This window comes from Physeter macrocephalus, chromosome 7 (assembly GCF_002837175.3).
Source record: "Physeter macrocephalus isolate SW-GA chromosome 7, ASM283717v5, whole genome shotgun sequence".
NCBI lineage: Eukaryota > Metazoa > Chordata > Mammalia > Artiodactyla > Physeteridae > Physeter > Physeter macrocephalus.
In genome coordinates, this window is record NC_041220.1 from 113,160,489 (window position 1) to 113,181,393 (window position 20,905).

Below are 20,905 nucleotides of genomic sequence, written 5' to 3' on the forward strand. Positions count from 1 at the left end.
TGAAGTTAGATCAGTGGTGTCGGTGGTTTTCAGACTAGCTCAATGGACTGTGGAAGCTTTGTAGAAGGCCATGAAATGCTGATGTTTTAAACAAAATATGGAGGTTCTACTAAATCCGATACCAACCTATATATAGTATAACAAACGCTTAAGGGAGAATTATGGAGCTCAAACTCAAAATTGGGAAAATGTCGACTTTGGGGAGATGAATGGGAGTTAAAGCACAGGGACACCTTGATTCGGGGACCCCAGTTTTGAGAACCCATGGGCTCTGACCACGGGCTGCACCAGCACACCTGCAGAGGTGCCGGCTGGAGCCCGTGAGGATGTCTGGGTTCTCAGGAAGGGAGAGAATCATTCCCATCTGAATCCTGTTGCCCTGATTTCCATCTCCCCGTGGGAGAGGAGGAGGTGGGGTTCCAGGCTGCAGGAGGACCCCTACGGACTGCATGGCCTGGAGATGGGGGGGGGGCGCCTGTCCCCGAGGCAGCCTCATGGGCAGCGCCCCCGTCATGTGGACGCACCGTCTCTGGCCTGGCCTATGGATTTAGGTCACCATTACCAACTACAGGTTATCAGGAACTTCACTCTTTTTTAAAAAAAAAAAAAAAGACTTGTCTTTAAATGTTTTATTACAAAGCTTTTTAAAAAAAATGCTCAGCACGTTAACTCAAACTGGAATGACAAACGTTAGATGACAGTTTTGGGCAAAGGCTGTGCCTTGCTATTTAAAAAAAAAATGGGTACATCAATGCTCATTTTAACAACTGGCTTAAAATTCCACTAATTGGCTAATAAAAACAGATACAAATACAGAACATTTAAAGTAATAACAATTCAAGTGCTGGGCTTTTTACAACAAGGGGGTGAGGAGGAAAGAAATGAAAATTCACTGCAAACTGGTCTGCTGAAAGTATCTGTTAAGGTTTACCATTTAAAAAAAAGAGAAGAGATCATAAGAAAAATAAAATGAAAGAGGACTGCCAACTGCTACCCACAGAGTGGACTGGCTGTTACGTTTACTTAGCTCTATCGGACACCTTACAAAGACAGGCCACTATTATTACACGTAATTCACGGAGAAGCCCCTTAGCGGACAAGATATCCCTCAAGAGAAGAAGGCTTCTTTTCATTTCGTTTTTATTTCACACTCTTCCAGATCTTTCGATTTTACTTAGAAAGCTCATCGCTAGCAAAATATACAAGAAGATTAAAACTAAAAAGTGTAAATTTTAAAAATTCAAGTTTAAAAAAAAAAAGAAGCAAACACGATTGATCCTTTTGCACTGTTAAATAAAAGCTTGAGGAAAAGAGAGACAAACAAACATAAGCCAGAAACAAAGCGGGAACTCTTCCACAAGTTCCCTCCGGGATGCTGACGGCTGTGCTACGGCCGCTCCCAGTGCTTGGGACAGGCAAAAGCAGCCAAGTTACTGTCCTTGCCAGGAGGCTACAGGTATGGAGGCGGGATGCTCTGGGAAGTGCATGGCGGAGAGCGGGGAGGAAAGCTGCTCAGCTGACCCAGGGCCTGCTAGCATTCTCATGTGCTTTTTTTCTTTTGAAAAACCTTGTATGCTTTTTATTGTGGAACATGGCTCTCGGAGTAGATGAAAGGGGGTTTGGCAGTGATTGTCTTTATGGATCAGCGTCTCTAGCAGTGACCTCAGGGTGAAGTTGGTGTCATTTCTCCTTTGGGGTCGACTGGGCAAGCCGCGGAGACAGTCTGGGTGTTCAACAAGCTTCCATCTCCAGGAGAGGTCCCGGGGTCGCTGCCTTGGCTTTGCACGTTGGGAATGAGCTTCGTTTTCCACCTCAAGAAGGAACAAATAAAGTACTGTGAATGTGAATTTGCCACAGACCTTTACAGATTTTAACCTCTATTTCATACAGCACATGTCTTAAGATCTCTGCATTTAATTAATCCACGTTGTTGATCTGGTGATGGCTAAAAGAGGTTGCCCTATGGTAGCCCTAAATCCTCAGACTATGTTAGAGAATAAGTGTACTTTACTGAAATGTTTACCCTGGTTCCATGTATATGTACATAAATGTACAGGGTTACGATGTGAAATACACATAACACTTTAGATCATGGTTAAAAAAAAAAATCTGTTGGAAAAACATCAGGAGGGAATGGCCAAACATGAATCATAATGGCAGGCAATGGCCAGATCAGGGGAAGACTTGTCATTCTAAAGTGTTTGTTTGGTCTTTTTAGTCCACTGTGGGGAGCCACTGTAGGATTCTACATGAGACTAAACCACAGGCAAGTTAGTCAATGCCCCTCACACTCCTACAACAAGCCCCCTTGTGACCAGGATGGTCTATGTCCGCTCATATTCAGTCTTGAGGTGCATACGCTTCTCCAATCTTAGGCTTTTCAATACTCAAGAGTTTTTTCCTTCATAACGACCAGGATCTCTAATGTTAGCCTTGGAATGTACACTCAACAAGTATTTAAAGATATTGCTGATAAGAGCATTCAGAAAGGAGAATCCCTAAATCCCAAAAGCTTTAATAATCTGAGATTTTAAAAGTGATTAAAAATAAAATATAATATTGCAACAAGATGAGACAAAGACAAAAGGAAAGTGAAAGCATCCCCAAGGTCAACTCCTCTCTGGAGAGCATCCACCTCCCTTGCTTCGCACCTGGGGAGCCTGCCTCGTCCAGCTGCAGGGAAGCACCTACTCTACCTGGGTCTGGCACCTCACATGCATCTCAACTCTTTGTGCTTGCAGTGTCCTTGTTATCAGCAGACATTTCCTTTAAAAAAAATTAGTTCTAAAAAGTGGAGTGCATTCCTTTATGCTTTTTATTTGAGTGGAAAGACATCTTAGAGGAGAAGTAAAAGGAAGCTTTGAGATAGTTTAATAATGAAAACTCAACTCAACTCTGGGTAGCGAGTTACAGTCCACACCGCGCTGTTCAGAGAAGATGGGTCCGTAGCCCGGGAGCCGTGAGGACGGGCCCAGCCAATGCCTCTAAGGGGCTCAGAGAGTGCGGGGCGCAGTGAGCCCTGCTATTAGGGCTCTTACCAGCCACGTGTTAGCATCGTCAGAATCACGGCAACCACCACTGCTGCTGTCCCTCAAAATGACTTACCAGAGCTGAGAAGAAACTGTTTACCCGGGTGGCTAGCGAACAAAGAAAACAAGCAAAAGCAAAATGGGAGGAAATCAGCCACAGAATGTTGCCTTCAACAGAATGACGTCTTCAATGACGATTTCAGTTCCTATTCTCCTGCAAAATTAACCTTCCCCCATTTAACAGGAACACCACACTACAGCTTTGTGGTTTTTAAACTTGAAGCAGAGTAGAGATGCTTCACACAGGAGGATGGAAGAGCTGCGAAGGGCCCTGGCTTTCCAAGGAGACAGGAGCAGAGCCCGGGCCGGGGTGAAGGCAGCGCCCGCAGAATCCTATTCACACCGTGCGTGGGCTCACGGACTCTCAAAGGCCCGATCCCGGTTGCTCTTGCTGGTGAGGAATGGCGAGCAGCTCCGGGCCAGGAGCGCACAGCAGCTGGAGACCAGTGCTGTGGTTCAGGACAGACTGGCCTCGGCCGCCAGGAGCGCCTGTCTGCTCACGGAGACAAACTGTCCTTCTGCTGGGACCCGTGCCCACCCCAGCCTCAGGCTGACTCCGAAGTCAGACGGTCAGCGGCCTGCGTGGCCCTGCGGCGGCCTCCACTCTCCTGCACTGACCGTCACTCATCGAGTCGTCCTCTCTCCTCACGGCACCCAAAGTGCCTCCCCCCCGCTTCTCGACAGCATAACAACATAATTACTAACCCGATCACGGCTGGCCGGAGTGGCCATTTATCACAAGGATAATACGCGCTGCCCTGGGAAGAATTTCGACATCTCCTAATAAAGCCAGTGCTTTCTACAGTCTCACGTTTCCCCACTGTTGTTTCATTATCTTAGTATCCTCTTATAAATCCTCCTGAAAAGCTGGTTTCAGAGGTGCTCTGTACAACTGCCAACAAAAAGCGACTCTTCCCCACCTGGGATGCTCTCCTTATAGTGTAGCTAGTATTTAAATAAGTGGGCAAGGAAACTGTCTATCAAATAAGGCACCTTATTTGAACCTGGTTGCTCCTTTAAAATATAGGGTCACCAGGGCAGACCAGTCTTACCCCCAGATGGGAGAAATGGGGGTAAAAAGCCTTGCAGTGTTGCTTTACAGACATAAAACAGGTCAAATCAAGATTCTTTTCAAAAAACCACAGGCATGAGGCTCGGGAGACGGGAGACTTCCCACATCTAAGTCTTCACGGAGGGCTGCAGCTGAAGCTGGGCCGGCCAGGCGAGCCCCGCGCAGCCCAGCCCAGCGGTGGAGTCGGTGTAATCAAAGCCGCAATTACCGCCCCCGCTTCAAAGGGCGCTCGGAGCCCCGTCTTCCACGTCAGGCTTGGGCTTCCCTCCGCCAGCACTCACCACGTGGGCCATTTGCTGAGTGGGTGTGAAGGAAGCCCAGGAAAACGCCCTCCCCCCACCGTCCAGCTGAAACCCAGGAAGCTCCTCTCCTGGACCAGACTCCAATCTGGACAAAATATCCCACTAACCAAATGGAAGCAGGAACCCAAACAGGCGGAGTCGCTCATTAAGGGCCCAAGCGGTAAAGGGATATCTCAAGATTTCAAGAGGGACCTGCGTCTGGAAGACGACCAGCACCGACCGAGGCATTAGGGCCTTCTAGGCCTTGGCTCAAAAGATGTGAAGAGAGGGAGAGGGGAAATTCCTTCTTCTTACATGCCAACGTAAGCCTCCACTGGGAGCGCGTGGCCAGCCCATAGCCTTGAGGTCCTGCGGCCCAGCCCCCTTCCCAGGCTCCCCCCAGCAGGAGGGGCTGCGGAAACAAGCCCATTAGAGGCCGAGGTGGGGGTGGGAGGAGGGGCGACGCGTGACCAGGACCCACTGGCTCAGCTGGAGCCGTGCCTGTAAGCTCACTTCCTCGTCCAGAAATGGTGAGGAACCCAAAAAGAAGGTGGTTGGAGTAAGAGCTCCTCCCTCCCCCTGCCAAATGTTCCTAGCAAGGAGTGGGAAACTTTAAAGTGTTTTTAGTTATGATGTGAAATTTGAGGGGAGAGTATCAGAGATCAGTCTGTGAGAGATGAAGAGAGGCAGGGGCTTTGCAAAGATCGCCCTCCTCACAGCAGCACACACCGCCTCATGCCTACTGCCTAAATTCTTCTGCCCCACCTCGGGGCAAACGGACGGAAGCCTGCCATTTCAGGGCGTGAACTCCTGCGCCGCACAAAGCCGCCTGGGTACGCAGAGAGCAGACTTCCGGAGCGGGAAGCGAGCGCGACAGAGCTGGGCTGGCCCTGCTGTCCTAGAGGGAACTGAGGCATCTGGTTGTTAGCGGCTGGTGTGAGGGGCCCCTAGAGATTCCCCAGGCCTCCTGGTTCCCCATGGGTCACAGGAGCTGGTGAGGAGGAAGGAAGAACAACAACGTGCGCTGAGCGCTGCTGTGCCAGGCGCTGGGACACGACGTCGTGCCATCACGACAGCTCCGCTGACTTCAGCGCGTTTACACAGAAGCATCCCGCTGCGGGAGGGGCGAAAGGCCTTGCCTGAGGTCACCCAACCTACAGGTGGCAGGATTAGCTTTTGAGCCCTACACCTAAGTTCTCTCCAGCACACGTCGGGGCCAAATGATCACTCATTTGCTTCTCCTTGCCCGCCTGCCTTCCGTGCCCATCACGAGTCAGCATCACTGCGGAGGTGGAGGAGGTGGTCTCCATCTGGACCACTGCCCACCCCAAGAGGCTATGCTCTGTTTGAAAGCAGGGTGAGAGAACAAAGGGCCTAAGAAAGTAACTTTGAAACTTAAATCTCTAAGATTGAAAGTATAACCTACAAAGGCCACCTTCAGGTCTTTGAAAGTAAGTACGACCCAGTATTTGAGAAAAAAAAAGAAGAAATGATAACGCGTGGTTAGGAAGGTTAGCGCTGACTCTCCTTTCTGCAGCTGAGCTAGTCCTGAAGTCCCAGCATCAAGCTAGTCAGTCCCCCAGTCGCCAGCCACAGCTCTGACACCAGATGATTTCCAGAACGTGGAGGGAGGGAGGGAGGGAGGGAGGGGTCAGTGAGACAAGGGGTCACTGGCCCCGGGCTTGGATCCAGGTTATACAGACCGAGGCAGGGTCAGTGACTCTGTGCGGTTATTCAAAGCGTAACTGTGACCAGTGAAAGCAGACTTCGGCAATGCCGAGATGACGCTGAGACAGGCCTGGAACTATTGATAAATTGCTCGAGGGGGAAATTCTGGTCTCCATCTGCAGCTAATGGTTTCTCTTCCTGATCAGCCCTTTGTGTCTCCCGGTGAGCACGTACACCACCATTGGTTGGCTGGGCCTCCCAGTGTAGGTCTCACCCACTAGACCTTCACCTCCGCTGGGAACACTACCGAAACGTTCTCGAGTTACGTTTTGAATAAGAGACCCTCAAAACCCATTTTAATTCTGTACATTAAAGTGCTTCAGGAGGACAGTAACTATGGAGACTCATCTACCCACCTCCAAACTCTTTATCCAGTTCACCTTTCTCTCTACAAGTTCTCCTGCTCTAAAAATGCTAACTTCACCTCCTAGAAATGAGGCAACAGAATGAGCACACACTTCTGTGTGTTCTTCCTTTCCACTTTCACGTAGTACGCGTCTACGTGTCTAAGGATACGGGGTCTAGGGAGGTGACAGTGCGTTGTGGGTTCTGAGCGTGAGCTCTGAAGACAGAGTTATCCTGAGCAAGTTACTTGAACATGCCACACCCTTTTCCTCGTCTGTGAAATGGAAATAGTTAAATCGCTCTACCTCATAACGTGTGCTGAGGGGATGAAAGGAGATAATACACGTGACAGGCTTGGTAAGTACCTGGCATCTGAAAGGGCGCAATGAATGTTGGTTACGGCAGTGGGTGGAGACTTGAGTTACAGAGAGACAGAGCCGGGTGTGAGCCTGTCCCTGCTGCACACCAGCCACGTACGTGGCCCCGGACAAGTTACTGACGTTTTCTCATCCCTCAAACAGGGCAGAGATCCCTCCCCGTACAGGGCTGCCTCAGGGACGGGATGGAGAGGCTTCTATTAGTGCACCCAGGACAGAATACGTGGTCCAGAAATGTTAGTTCCATTTCTGTTGTTCCAATCTCACACAGCATGTTCAGGGGGTAAAAGCAAGATTTATACTATTTACAGAACTTCCGGTGGAAAATTACGACCCATAGAGAATTCTGGAAAATCTCTAATGAAATACTACAAAATACCTTATAAAATAGAATGTCTGCAGAAACACAATGATAGCTGGGAAAAGTAATCCCAAGAGGGCAGCAAAAAATTTGTCATTATAGGGATTCCCTGGTGGCGCAGTGGTTGAGAGTCCGCCTGCCGATGCAGGGGACACGGGTTCGTGCCTCGGTCCGGGAAGATCCCACATGCCGCGGAGCGGTTAGGCCCGTCCGTGAGCCGTGGCCGCTGCGCCTGCGCGTCCGGAGCCTGTGCTCCGCAAGGGGAGAGGCCACGGCAGTGAGAGGCCCGCGTACCGCAAAAAAAAAAAAAAAAAATTGTCATTATATTTACGGAGACTATATCTAAAAATTTAGAAAACTTCAGGTTAGATTTGACTTAGGACTTAAGTAAAAAAGCGGGCACTACTGTTTGACTGAGGTGCTTTCATTTTTTTTTCTCTTCATTCTGTCAAAAAGAATAGAGTGACTTTGCTAAGGCTCATAGATAGTTCTAGGCAGGCTCACCCCACTCCGCTGGATCTGTTAACTGGCAGCTTCAGACCCAAAGGACACAGCTGAGGAAGAGGAAGTGAAAAGGCCTTAAGGTCTCACTGTAGTTATTAAGAAATTCAAGCAAAAAAAAAAAAAAAAACCAAAACAAAAAAAAAAAAACCATATTTACCCTAATAAGAGCACCCTCCATGCGCCAACTCAGGCCCCGTTTACTTTTAATGTATATATTATTCAAATAAGCTTTGTTTTCTGGTTCCCAAATCTACAAAATGGATCAGAAGGAAAACTACTTTAGGGGAGGGGTACACAGTCCCAGACAGAACCAGAAGACACAATAAATAAAAAAAGAGCAGATTTTTTAAAAACCCCATTATTTGGGGTCATCTAGAAGGGTCAAATAGCATCAATTCCTTGTTACCATTTACCATATGGTACATTACACTGTAGGATAATGGCATGAGGTATTAAGAAATATTTAATTTTCATGTACTCTGGTGAAGAAAGGTGCACTCACAAGAGTGAAAATTAAAAATTGCATGTTTTAATACTTAAAGAGGTAAACCTAGAGTTCTCTGGGAAACTCCGTTATCCAGAAGGATGATTTCCCTCAAGTTCTGGATGGCTCAGTGAGAAAACATTCTATCAAACTAAATTTGTCCAAATTTTTTTTATTCTATGAAATATTAGAATAATAGCATGGATCTTAATTTCATAGGGCTTTCATGAACAATAGTAAATATTACAAATCTCAAGAGGGTTGTAATAAGGAACCTCATTCTTCTCTCCGTCTACTATTATTTTTTAATGGCACATGATCACTTTTGCTAGCCAAGGGTCCAGTTCCCTGTTTGTTTCCCAAGGCAACTTAAACACAATTCTAGCTCTTCTGACCGTTAAAGAAAGAGGGGAAAAGAATTGATGGGAAGGACACTGCAGCACAACAGAGATTTTAAAAGCTTTCACCGTATGTATGATCCTCTCCCAGTTCCTTCACGAATGCACAGTTGCCTAGATAAAATCACCCTGTCTGCTGATCTAACAGGCCCAGCCACCAGCTTATTAGTGAGCTGTGGTGGACGTCTCCTGGGTTGCAGCCTGCCTCCCTCTTGATTATCCCAATGCCAACGCAGCCCTGGTGGGAGCGGTGAGCCCCCGACAGCTGTCTTGTACTGTGTGACCATCTGCTGTGGCCACAGTTGATTGCAGATGGGGGTAGAAGTTTGACCCAGGCTGGGCTAGCCAGAGTCCCTTCTCTGGAATTTGACTTTGTATTGGTTTATTTTTTGGCCACGCGGCATGTGGGATCTTAGTTCCCCGACCAGGGATCAAAAACCTGTGTCCCCTGCAGTGGAAGTGCAGAGTCCTAACCACTGGACTGCCAGGGAAGTCCCCCTTCTCTGGAATTTGAAAGAGTTTTCTCTTTTGGAGACTGGTACTGTAAGAACATGTGAGCTTGAGGGGTTCTGGACACGTGGATCAAAGAACTGAGGAGGCCAATCTGCAGAAGGGGAGGATGTGATTTGGGGGAGGGGCAGATATAAGAGACAGCAAAAGCGTCTGGACAGTTTTCAAGACCACCTTCTAGTACTCTCCTCGGCTTCCACACGATGCTCCTGTATCCTTAAATAGAGGTCCTTAGCCTTGCAGGGGTTGTTTCTGCTCCTTGCGATCCAAAGGCTCTCATCATATGAGCAGGCATAAGGCATTCTGGAGAATGGTTAGAACCTGAAAACCTGCGGTCCACGCACAACTTAGTCTAGCCACACAGCGCCGTGAGGCAGCCACCTCTGTTTCAGACAGCGTGACCAAGGCTGCCCTTGCTATCAGCGTCTGAATTTTCCTGCTGAACGGTCTTACTAGGGAGTCCCTAGTAAGAACACTGCAGCCAAGTGTCATTGCCGTGTGAATTCTCTACAAGTTTTCCGCTAACTCATGACACGTTTTGCAGGGGTTTGCAGCCAGACGTTAAGAGGAGGGGAACACGGGTAGGCTACCACCCCAGGCAGGGACAGACCTCCGTGTCCTAGGCACAGCACACCTGCGATCCTGACAAATGACACGCCTGCGGTCGTTTCCATCAGGATCCAGACGCTTGGCCAACTGGCAGGCGAGGTCCTGCGCTGGCTGGGCCACCACTCAGAGGACGCTCAGGAGGAGCTTGGGGACAGCACTGAGCAGGGTGCAGGTGGCCGTGCTGGTCTCCCACCTCCAGATGTGAGGCTCCCTTCCCAAGAGCTCCTAACTCTGCCGTCTCCTGTGTGGTTAGTGGCAATTCTAGGCTAAGTGCCTGACACACTTAGTGCCTAATCGTGTGACAAAAAGGTGAAGGATGGAAAACAGGGCGTAGTTTTTTCACTTTCTCATTATCAAAGCCTTAATTTTTACTCTGAGACTTGGGAGAAGCCTTACCATTTCTCTAGCTGCTTCCAACTTTACTACTTTGTAAGCACTTGGCTTTGCTTTCTAACTAAACTAGACATGACAACCTAGGAACAGATACCCAGAGGCTCACTGATACTTAATGGGGGTGACTACATACGTACTTAGGGAACAGAATTCAGAGCAAAGAGTAGGCAAAAGCATCAAGTTCCCCAGGTGAGCTTCAAAAACTATACGAAATAAATGTTTTTCTCAAGGAGACCGCTGAAAATATTTAGACCTCTCCCTGACTCTTGAGAGGACAGGGCTAAGTCCCGAGCTTCAGACAATGCTCCTAGAAGACCTTCAGGGTCACAGTCCTCTCGCTAGTCCGGCACATGACTCCAGTCTATAAAGGAAAGCTAGAGACAATTTTCTTAAAGGTGTAAACCCAAGCACTGCACAATTAACTATTGCATTCTGTACTGTACTAGAAATCACTTCTCCCACACACCTCTTGGCGCCAGGGAAATAAAGGCGAATGTTTTTATTTAGTAAAAAACATATACTAATTTCTCAGTTCAGCAAGTGTACAAGCTAAAGATTATGCCAAGGCTAAAATCACAGTGTACAGAAGAAGTATGTCTATGTGAGTGCCTATATGTATCTCTGGGTGCGTTTAACCAGAGATTTTTTTGCTTTTTAAAAAAAAAGATAGCCTGTTTCTACTTTTAAACTAGACCTCTGACGTTATATAATCAAATGAAATACACTGAAATATCATAAGAATATCTTTTCAATCTATATAACTTTAAGATAGTGGACTTTTTGTTTTGCTAAAGTAAATATTAGTAAACCAACCTGTAAAGTTTTTAAGTTAGTAAACTCAGAATAATTCTCTCCAGCTTTTCAAAAATTCTAATTCTTTGCTTCTTTAATTCTTTATGAATCTTGATTAAGTCAGGAAGAAAGGGAAGTTCAGTATTTGATGATAATCTCTGACTTCTGACAAACTCTTGACATTACATATTCCAAATGAAACGTGCACCAAAATACTGGAAACTCAAAGCACCTCGATCATTGTTCTATCAAACTCAAGAATTCCCCCGTGACGGGACACGCAAGTGTTACCTACTGCAGGAGGCCTTCCTTGATCTCGCTCTGATTTCCGTCGTCTTTGTTTTTACACACTGCACTGTATGCACTTCCTTGGTGGCATAAAACATATTATTTAATGATTATCCATTTGTACGTCTGCATCTTCTTAAACTGGGAGCGCCTCTGGTAACGGACAGGGTCCGTTTAGCAAGTAACCCCACTGCCTAAAGCAGTTCTTGACTTGCAGGAGTAGGCCTCACTGGATATTGGCAGGGTGAATAAACAAACAATTGGCATTTTATGATATTGGCCTTCACAGGAGAACGTGTGTAAGTCTCACTGCCTGAGGCCCTGGGCTCCCAGCTCCCACACAAGTGGCAAGTTAGTTAAAAAAGCTAAGGATGAATCTGGATTTCTTGAATGATGCCACAGCTTGGGGATCACCTCCAACTTGGAGGAATGTCTTTTAAGGATCCCGTTTCCAATAATCCTAAAGTCTGCTGCAAGGTGCTGAGACTGGGTTAATGCTAATTTCTTTGTTTCAACTTGATTTCCCCAAGAGTGAATATTCTTACGGAATACACAAAGGTAGAAACTCACAGGGAGATGGGGACACAGCTGGGTATACGAAGCAACTGCAATGGCATTTCCCACCAATGAAATGAGAAAGTATTAAGTGAAACTCATGTCTTTCAGGGAACAGAAACAAGTTTTCAGGGGGCTTTTTTGTTCACAGAGGAGTCTTTTCCTGATGGGTGGGGTCTTTTCCTCAGAGTCACTGTCCCACTCTAGTTCAGAGTAATGAGAGTTCCCTAGCATTTGAGCTACATCATGGATGTCTAAGCTCAGTGATCTAACAGGAATTTCCTTTAAGAGCAGCGGGATCACGTTAAGTTTCGCTGTGCAGAAAGAAACCCTCTCAAAAATCTCTTCGCGTCGGAGTCACGGCATCCTCCCTGTCTGGGCGCCGCGCTCCGTTAGCTTTACCTTCCTGCAGGGAGGGCCGTGACTTCAGAACGTCCCTTCAGAACTGAAAGCAAGTCCTGTGAGCTCTCACAGGTACTACGTGCAGGATCAAGTCTAATCAAACATTTCATGCGTCTTCGGCTGTTTTACAAGGTGGAGGCAGCACTAGCGGGACTGAAGTCTGGCAAACCAGGAGCCACCTGATGGCATCAGTGGAGAAGCAAAGCCCCAAACTAGAGGCAGTGCTTCTGGGCACTCATCCTGTGGAGGAGGAGGGTAGGCAGGAAGTGATCTATACAGGAATTGAAGAGCAAGCACATCGTGGACAAGCCGTTTTCAAGATCATACAGGTGCCTTATAGTTACACAGAGCCACTCAGACCTAGAATGAGGACGACAAATTAGTAAACAAAAAAGAGAGCCGAGTCCCTTTGCTAACACTGGGAGGCAGTGCAGCCCGCGGAAGCACAAAGCAGACCAGGACGTTGGGACCTGATGCGGCCGGGAGCTTAGAGGCCAGCAAAGCGCCCCTTTCACTTGTGCCAGGGGAACCAGTCTCCGGCTTAAACCTACTGCCCCGGGCCATACGGCACCGGGAGGGCTAATGTGAGAGCCCGTGTGGCCTCACTCCTAGTCTAGTCTAAGCGCTTTCTACAACAGGGTGCTCTGTTGGCCTGGTCTTTCATTTAGAACAATACACACAATACCCTCCAGGGAAAACAACTGGTTATTATTGAGTGGCACCTCCTCAGAAGGGCCCTTCATGATCTTCGAGCCAAAGCCAACCCTCAAGTCACTCCCTGTTTTATTTTCATTATAGCACTTACACTTTCCTGTTTGTTTTAAATCAACTGCTCTCCCCGAGATGTAAGCAGTACAGAGCGGGGACCTTCGGAGCCTTGTTCGATACTGTATTTCCAGGTATTACGGAGCTAACCGGCATTTATAAAGTGCTCAATAAGTGCGGAATAATGACTAAACAAGTCAACTACTACACAGATAGAAGTTTCTGAATTCCTGAAACAAAGGAAGGGATGGGGAAACAGTAGGGATAGTATCATTCCTAATTTGCGGAAATCTTTATGAATGCAAATCTGACCTTCTCTCTGCTTAGTAATTCTTATCAGATGACTGCCAGTGCTGCTCTCTACAACAGGATAGTGGGGAGGACAGAACTTCAAAGGCTGCATGACTGATCCAGCAAGGAGAGGGGAGAGGAACACTGGAGACTCTGATTAAGTGCAGCCCAGCCGACAGGAGCCTCACTGGTCGCTGGTGAAAGTTTTTTTCTTGGGGGGAGGCGGGGAGACTTTGTTGTGTTTTTCTGGGGCAGGGCAGAGGGGACACACCTTGACCTTTAGAAAAACAAGTAAGTGACAAGAAAACACCATGATCACTGCAACATTATTTTAAAAAGAGGTATTTGGGATACATTCTAGGACAAAAATGCATTCAGCCTAATCGTCTAATCTAAAATACTATATAATGTTAATCATTAAGGACACAAAACCAAATATCAGAGTATGAAGCAGAGAAATACATTTTTGCATGATTTTTAATAGAAACCGCATTAAAGATTTTGGTGCAAACAGGACAGAGTAAAATCAGCGCATGCTGGCCCTTAGCACGGTATGCTTATAAGGGTTTTCTGTTTCAAGGCAGAGCATAAATAGGGCTGCTGTCCATACCTAAGTGTTTAGTCATTAAGAGGGCAATATTCTTCTAAAAAAACGCAAAGAAGAAGTACAAGAGCATGTGCTTGCTACTAAAATTACTTCTAAACTATGATGCCATGAGCACCTGGGGGCAGAGCCTGTGCTCCTATAACCAAGCTGGGGGGCCAGCTCAGAAGAGGTCCTCAATTAATAAACATTAAGTTGAATTAAATATGAACATCATCTGTGATATTATTTTTCTGATACCTTGTTTGGTCACCTGTATGAAGGGCTGATCTTCTTTTTACCTGGAGAAAAAGCCTACCACTCAACGCTAGTTTAGAAGACTTCTGATATCAGAAAACAACAATGATGACATTTTGAAGAACCTGGGCAACGTGAATAAAGATGAGGAAAGTTTCACAGAGGAGAAGGCAGCTGCATTAGGTCTTGGGGGTGGCGTCTAAGGAGGGAGGGAGGCCACAAACGATAAACAAAGAACCCTAGCGGGTGGCGGTTACTATTCCCATTTTACAGTGGAGGAAAATGAAGATTAAAAAGCTCAAGCAGATTGCCGGGGCAAACAGCTGATGTAAAATTCATATCTATTTGGTACCAAAATCTCTGCAGATTCTCCTGGGAAAGTCCGCTGAAATCTGAGCACCAAAATTAAGTTCTGAAAGATTAAGCGGTCATCTGGTTCTAGTCAAGAATGAAGTGACCCGCAGGCTAATGCTCTTCTCCTAAGAAACACCACCCTCAGGCAGAGGAAACGGGCTTTCCAAGCACAGGGACAGCACGTGCAGCAGCCTCCATCTGTCTCAGGGACGGCAAATAATTTTGTTTGGACTGAGGCCAAGACGCATGCTTGGAGGTGAGGCGGGTCAGAGAGTGGAACCCCCAGGACAGGGTAGACGCAGATCCACACTGACGTGCTCTGCACTGCGTCCCTCAGACAGTGGGAAGCACTGACCGTTTTTAAGTCGGGAAGTGACACAATCCGTTTGTGTTTCAGCAGATCCCTCTGGGAGCAACACAGAGGATGAACTGGCAGAAAGGAAGTCTGCAAGCAGGAAAATTATCCAAAGGCTTATTACAATAATCCAGATGGAAAGTCTGAGCACCTGATCTGGGGCTATGAAACTGCTGTGTGAGAAGGAAGACTCGAGACAGACCCAAAAGATGGAGCTGATGGGATGCGGGTTCCTAGAGAGAATAGAATCCAAGGGAGCGCCTCTGAGAAGAACCGTCAGTGTAGACACACTGTGAATTCAAAGCCTAGCAAAGACTGAGGCGATTTACAAAGCCAGGTTCCCGCCAGGGATGGTGGTCAAGTGGTCAAAAATCAGATAACTACAATAAAAAGAAATGAAATAAATAGCACCTATAAAGATGAGAGTGAGATCTAGCAATGGTTACCAATAAAGAACTTGATAGAATACAGTGAATAAGTGCCCATGCCACATTTTTAAATAACAGAAAAAAATGAAGCATCCATCTCTTTCTCACTAGAAACAAATATATTACTTTTAAGCCTCTATAGATCATCTCAACCGAGAAAGCGTCTCTATACCACAAAACCTTCCAGGTCCTGGGCCAGCCTGAGCTCCTCCAATGCAGCCCTGGGTTTGCAGAGTAAGATGGCATTTTGCCGGGGTTTGTTACTTGTCTGTTTCTGAAGCAGGCAGATTTGCCACTGGTCAGTAAGGAATGGCTGGCGAGAGTTAGGGGAAAGGGAATGGAGAAAGATTCAAGGGGCAAAAAGGGGAAGAAGAGAAGAGAGAGACACATACTATATTGCAAATCCATAGCCGGTATAAAAACCATCAGATGTTTTATTAAAGCACTAATTTGATTTTGGTGGCCTTTCCTTTTTAAAGGAGCAATGCTGGATGGCATCAGTATGAACAAGAAGATTCACAAGCAAGTGCCTCTGTTTATAACTAATGTCAGCAGTAGGACCAGAGAGTCGTTCTTACCATGTTTCAGATGTAGGCAGCTGTCATTCTTGGACCTGTACCTGCAGAAAATTGTGTCTTTAACAAATTTTTATTGAAGAGGTTTTTGTACATTCCAAATACGTAGTAGCTACAATATAATGTGGACCTGTTTGCTTTATTTTTTATGGTTCTTATACCAGCCATTTTTATCTGTGCAGTACAAGTAGAGGCCTTATCTTTTATGAAAGAAAAGGGGAAATAAACTGGACCTCACTGATTGATGCCTTGAATTAATGTACACGAAAGATAAACCCTATCATCATGTTTTATATTTTGAAATAACCCCAAACCATAGAAAAGATTCTCAAGGGGATATAAGGTAGCATATCAGAGAGTCATCATAAATAACTGTATTGTAAGGAGTTTTGCAAATAGAAGGACAGAAGTGTTAAAGAAAAGAGAACACAGACAACAAAAGCAAAAACAAAACATCAAAAGGTAGCATATCAGAGAGTCATCATAAATAACTGTATTGTAAGGAGTTTTGCAAATAGAAGGACAGAAGTGTTAAAGAAAAGAGAACACAGACAACAAAAGCAAAAACAAACAAAACCTTAAAAACAACCACAGTTAACAACCAGGAATCCAGGTGACAGGGTTTGCAAGAGCTTTTTAGGTGTACCTTCACATAGTCACATTTAAAAGGTCTTTCAAACATTTTTAAAGAATCTCAGGAAGAAAAGCAGAGTTCAAGAATCATATGTTATAGCTGAAGAATAAAGCAGCGTGTAGAAAGATGCAGACTACTTTAAAAGCATGAGAAGCATGAGAATTGGCTGGAAAGTCACACGGTGCCTACCTGATGTAGATTCCTGTAGTTTCTCTCTCTTCCTCTTCTTTTTCTTACCCTGGAAGAAGACAGGCACATGTTCATGTTATAGACTGTACTGTGAACACATGGGTGAACGTGATACAAAAGGACCAGCAGGCGGTGAACCAAGAGATCAAGGTGCCTCATTATCTCTCTCTCTTTACCATCTGTACCTAGAAACAGGGCAAGAGAAAGAAATTCTTATCTGTGACCTCTGTCTCTACAGCTTCGCGTTTAATGTCATCAGTACTGTACTGACGCTGGCAGTGGCCATACACACACACACGCACACACACACACACACACACACACACACACACAGGATGATGTCCTAGGGCTGTGGCCACAGAACCCCTCCCCCCCGCCCACCTTCAAGGAAAGCCCGCTTAATAAGGAGGCACTCCTTTTCCTGCTAACCACCACACTTAGGACCCACTTCTGGTAGTGCTGATGATAAATCTTCCTTACTGTGAATTCCACCATCTAATTAAAAATCCACAATGTTAACTGAGGCCCCTCAGCTCCCATGGCGCAGACAAGACGTAACTGAAGACAGTAGTAGAAGGGTAAGATAGAACCTGAGAAAACTTAGAAGGTAATTTTAAAGACTTATTTATGGCAGTTAAGGACCTTGCTTCCTAAAACAAACACAATAACGTGAATATGCTTGCAATTTAAAATAATTTCAAAATCATCTTAATCACAAATTTATAATTTTAGGTCCCACTGATAGTAATTTTCTATTTTTCTTCATAATTACTTTCCCCTCAAAAAATAATTGTAATAGGGCATCGACACAGTATATATTTGATTTTTACAAATAGTAAATGACCAACCTGGATTAGGATGGTCTTTTCAAATAAGTGTCATAGGACACATATCACATCCAGTATCTCTATCTTATGTCTGCTGTAATAATCACATTCACAAAAAATAAAACCATAAGATTATATTGAGTATACTGTGTGAATATATAAAAGTATCTATTTTTATGCACCTCAAGATAGTTTTTCTTCATGTCACATGACCTGACCATTGAGGCTTTATATCTTTGGAAAGTTGACTGACACTATCCTCACAAACACTAAAGTAAACAACAGATATTAGTGACCTGGGGAAATGGCATATCAAAAATAATGGGAGTCTTCTTTCAGAAGATTAAGGTGCTCCAGGAGGAGGGGAGCAGACAAAGGAAGAGCATGCTTCTCAGGGGCAAGTGCTATCTCCCCTTCAAATGCAATGACTGTGCTTTCCAGAACGTGCAATAAGGTGGTTTCCTGTATCTGGAGCCTTCTTCCTCACCTTCTCCTAGCTCCCATTTGCCCTTTAAGACTCACCTCAGGTGTCATCTTGTCCAGGACCCTTCTCTCCCCGCCACACCTCCACACCCCCCCCACCGCCAGCCCCCAGACGTCAGCCCCAGGCAGAGCTCACCACCATAACGTAACTCCGCACAGGTGTCATGATGGGCTGTGGCCCTGGACCCCTCAGCTACGTGGCTATCGGCTCACATGAGCACTGCCCGAGTCTCAGCACATCTCTGCTACCCACCACATGCCTAGCACGTGCCTAGAACACGCGACCGTGCCCTGACATGTCGGACTGATGCTGCTTTGTGAAATAACCTGTACTATACTCTAGGTATACATCAGTGCTTCAAGAGAACTTACATTTATGGTAGACAAAAGGACCTAAGGAGTTTGGATGTATTCATGTCAGCTTAACACAAAAACAAAATTCATGTGTAGTAAACACATTTAAAATTTTCATTAAAATCATATATAGTACTTGGGTTTTAAGCACTACATTTAAAAGCTCTAATAATATAAATAATACACCTAAGAAAATATGTGCACTGATTTATGAAAACCAGTTATAAAAAATGAAAGTTATAAAAACAAACTGAAGTTATAAAATCTACGATGCCATAGAATAGGACTTGATAGTAAATCATTGAGATATATATTTAATATGATCGCAGTGAGCATCCGGATAGCATTCTGACGACGAAATGCTAAGATACAGGCATGCATTTTATTTCGACTGTATTTCCTGTACTCTTATTTTAAGAATACTGCAATACCTTTAGCTAAAGTGATACCACTTGACTGACTTCTGTTACCTTAGTAATTAATAGGCTTATTTTGATTGTTATAAACATTTTAAGTAACAAAGCTGGGCTTCCCCTTCATTCAAAGAGATCCTAAAATCAAGTTACGCAAACAATTTCTAAGTAACAAAGCTGGACTTCCCCTTCATTCAAAGAGATCCTAAAATCAAGTTACGCAAACAATTTCCTTTAAAAGTTGCACAGAGGAAAATCTTTAAAGGTAAATTCACATTAACACTGGTTTTCTTTAAAACTACTCTCTTCCCGTCTCTCCACATGGAGAAAAGGGGAGAGAGCAAGAGGGAGAGAACATGTGTTTCTTTTATCTCTTTTTAAAAGTGGAAACTCACTCCTTAAGGATCAGAAACAGAAACTTCACTCAAAGACATGGTATCGTTCATATATGTGGAATCTAAAATACAACACACATAAATTAGGAGGTTGGGATTAACAATAACACACTACTACATATAAAATAGATAAGCAACAAGGACCTACTGTATAGCACAAGGAACTCTACTCAATACTGTGCAATAACCTATATGGGAAAAGAATCTGAAAAAGAATAGACATATGTATATGTATAAGTGAATCACTTTGCTGTACACCTGAAACTAACACAACATTGTAAATCAACTATACTCCAATATAAAACAAAAATAAATAAATAGAAGGATGAGTTTGAAAAAAAATAAAATACAACACAAATGAACATATATCTATGAAACGGAAACAGACTCACAGACATAGACAACAGACTTTTGGTTGCCAAGGGGGAGGGGGCGGTGGGGAAGGGAAGGACTGGGAGTTTGGGGTTAGCAGATACAAACTATTATATATAAGATAGATAAACAACAAGGTCCTACTGTATAGCAGAGGGAACTATATTCAGTATCCTGTGATAAACCGTAATGGAAAAGAATATGAAAAAGAATATATATATATATATATATATATATATGTATAACTGAATCACTTTGCTATATAGCAGAAATTAACACTGTAAGTCAACTATACTTCAAAAAAAAAAAAAAAAGACAGTCAACACGCAACACTAAATCTATGCAAGGTCACAGCACAGCAAAGCTCTCCCAGAGGTCAAAGAAGGAAGGCCACTCTCCCCTATAAGGCCAACCACATCCAAAAGAGATCCAGGACAGGGTCAGAGGAGGACACTTCTGAAACCCTTTAGGTGGGGGACTGATCTTTCCACGTAAAGGGCATCACGAAGGCTCTATCCAGAAAATACTAATTACGGCCCAGAGGATGGAAGCCCAGTTCAGGGAGAAAAGTCTTCAACTAAAGCAGACTTCCTAAAAAGGTCCTGGAAGACTGAGCTGGTCCACCTGGAGGAGGAGGGAAATGGCATAGACTGTGAAGTCTGGGGGACCTGGATGTCTCCTGTAGCTTAGCCACTACATGGCCCTGGACCAATTACCTAACCTCCTGACAATTTAGTTTCCCTCATCTGTAAAATACAATAACACTGTTGATGCCACAGGATTATTAGAAGGACTAGAAAATAACACAAAAAGCATTTAAGACAGCTCTTGACCATCGGCATATAGTATTGCGCTGGCCAAAAAGTTCATTAGGGTTTTTCCATAGCATCTTACCGTACAACCCAAATGAACTTTTTGGCCAACCCAAGTAGTTATTTAAAACAATCAAGACAACGGTTCAGGAGAGTTGATGAAGCTGCTGCTCCCAAGTCACGAACAGGAGGACGCTTACTTCCTATGTCATAGTTGTATCCAATGTTTAATTCTTTGGAGCATGTCACAGGAAACAAATGTGTTTCGAAAGTCTTGGTGCCTCATTATATGGGATGTAAGACATCAGATGTGCGTCCGCACAGGACCATTTCCAGCAATGGCCACACACTGATTTACATATTGATTCATGGCTTCACCCTCGCCCTTTTTTTAAAAAAAATTATTTACTTATTTAACATCTTTATTGGAGTGTAATTGCTTTACAATGGTGTGTTTCTGCTTTATAACAAAGTGAATCAGCTATACATATACATATGTCCCCATATCTCCTCCCTCTTGCGTCTCCCTCCCTCCCACCCCTCTAGGTGGACACAAAACACCGAGCTGATCTCCCCGTGCTATGCGGCTGCTTCCCACTAGCTATCTGTTTTACATTTGGTAGTGTATA

General features: G+C 45.0%; 1 protein-coding gene across 4 annotated transcripts in view; it reads right to left on the reverse strand.

Annotated features, from left to right (window-relative positions):
• Positions 1 to 1,107: 1,107 nt before the first annotated feature.
• The window catches only part of LEF1 (lymphoid enhancer binding factor 1), a 118,029-nt gene continuing 98,231 nt past the window's right edge, over positions 1,108 to 20,905 (reverse strand). For 2 of the 4 annotated variants that reach the window (XM_024119470.3, XM_024119469.3), the window contains 3 exons: positions 16,621 to 16,669; positions 15,801 to 15,841; positions 1,108 to 1,811 (listed from right to left, as the gene is read on the reverse strand). In XM_024119470.3, the coding sequence (XP_023975238.1) occupies positions 15,807 to 15,841; positions 16,621 to 16,669 (84 nt within the window). In that variant the 3' untranslated portion in view covers positions 1,108 to 1,811; positions 15,801 to 15,806. The remainder of the gene's footprint in view (positions 1,812 to 15,800; positions 15,842 to 16,620; positions 16,670 to 20,905) is intronic. The other 2 variants (XM_024119472.3, XM_024119471.3) reach the window with 1 other exon arrangement.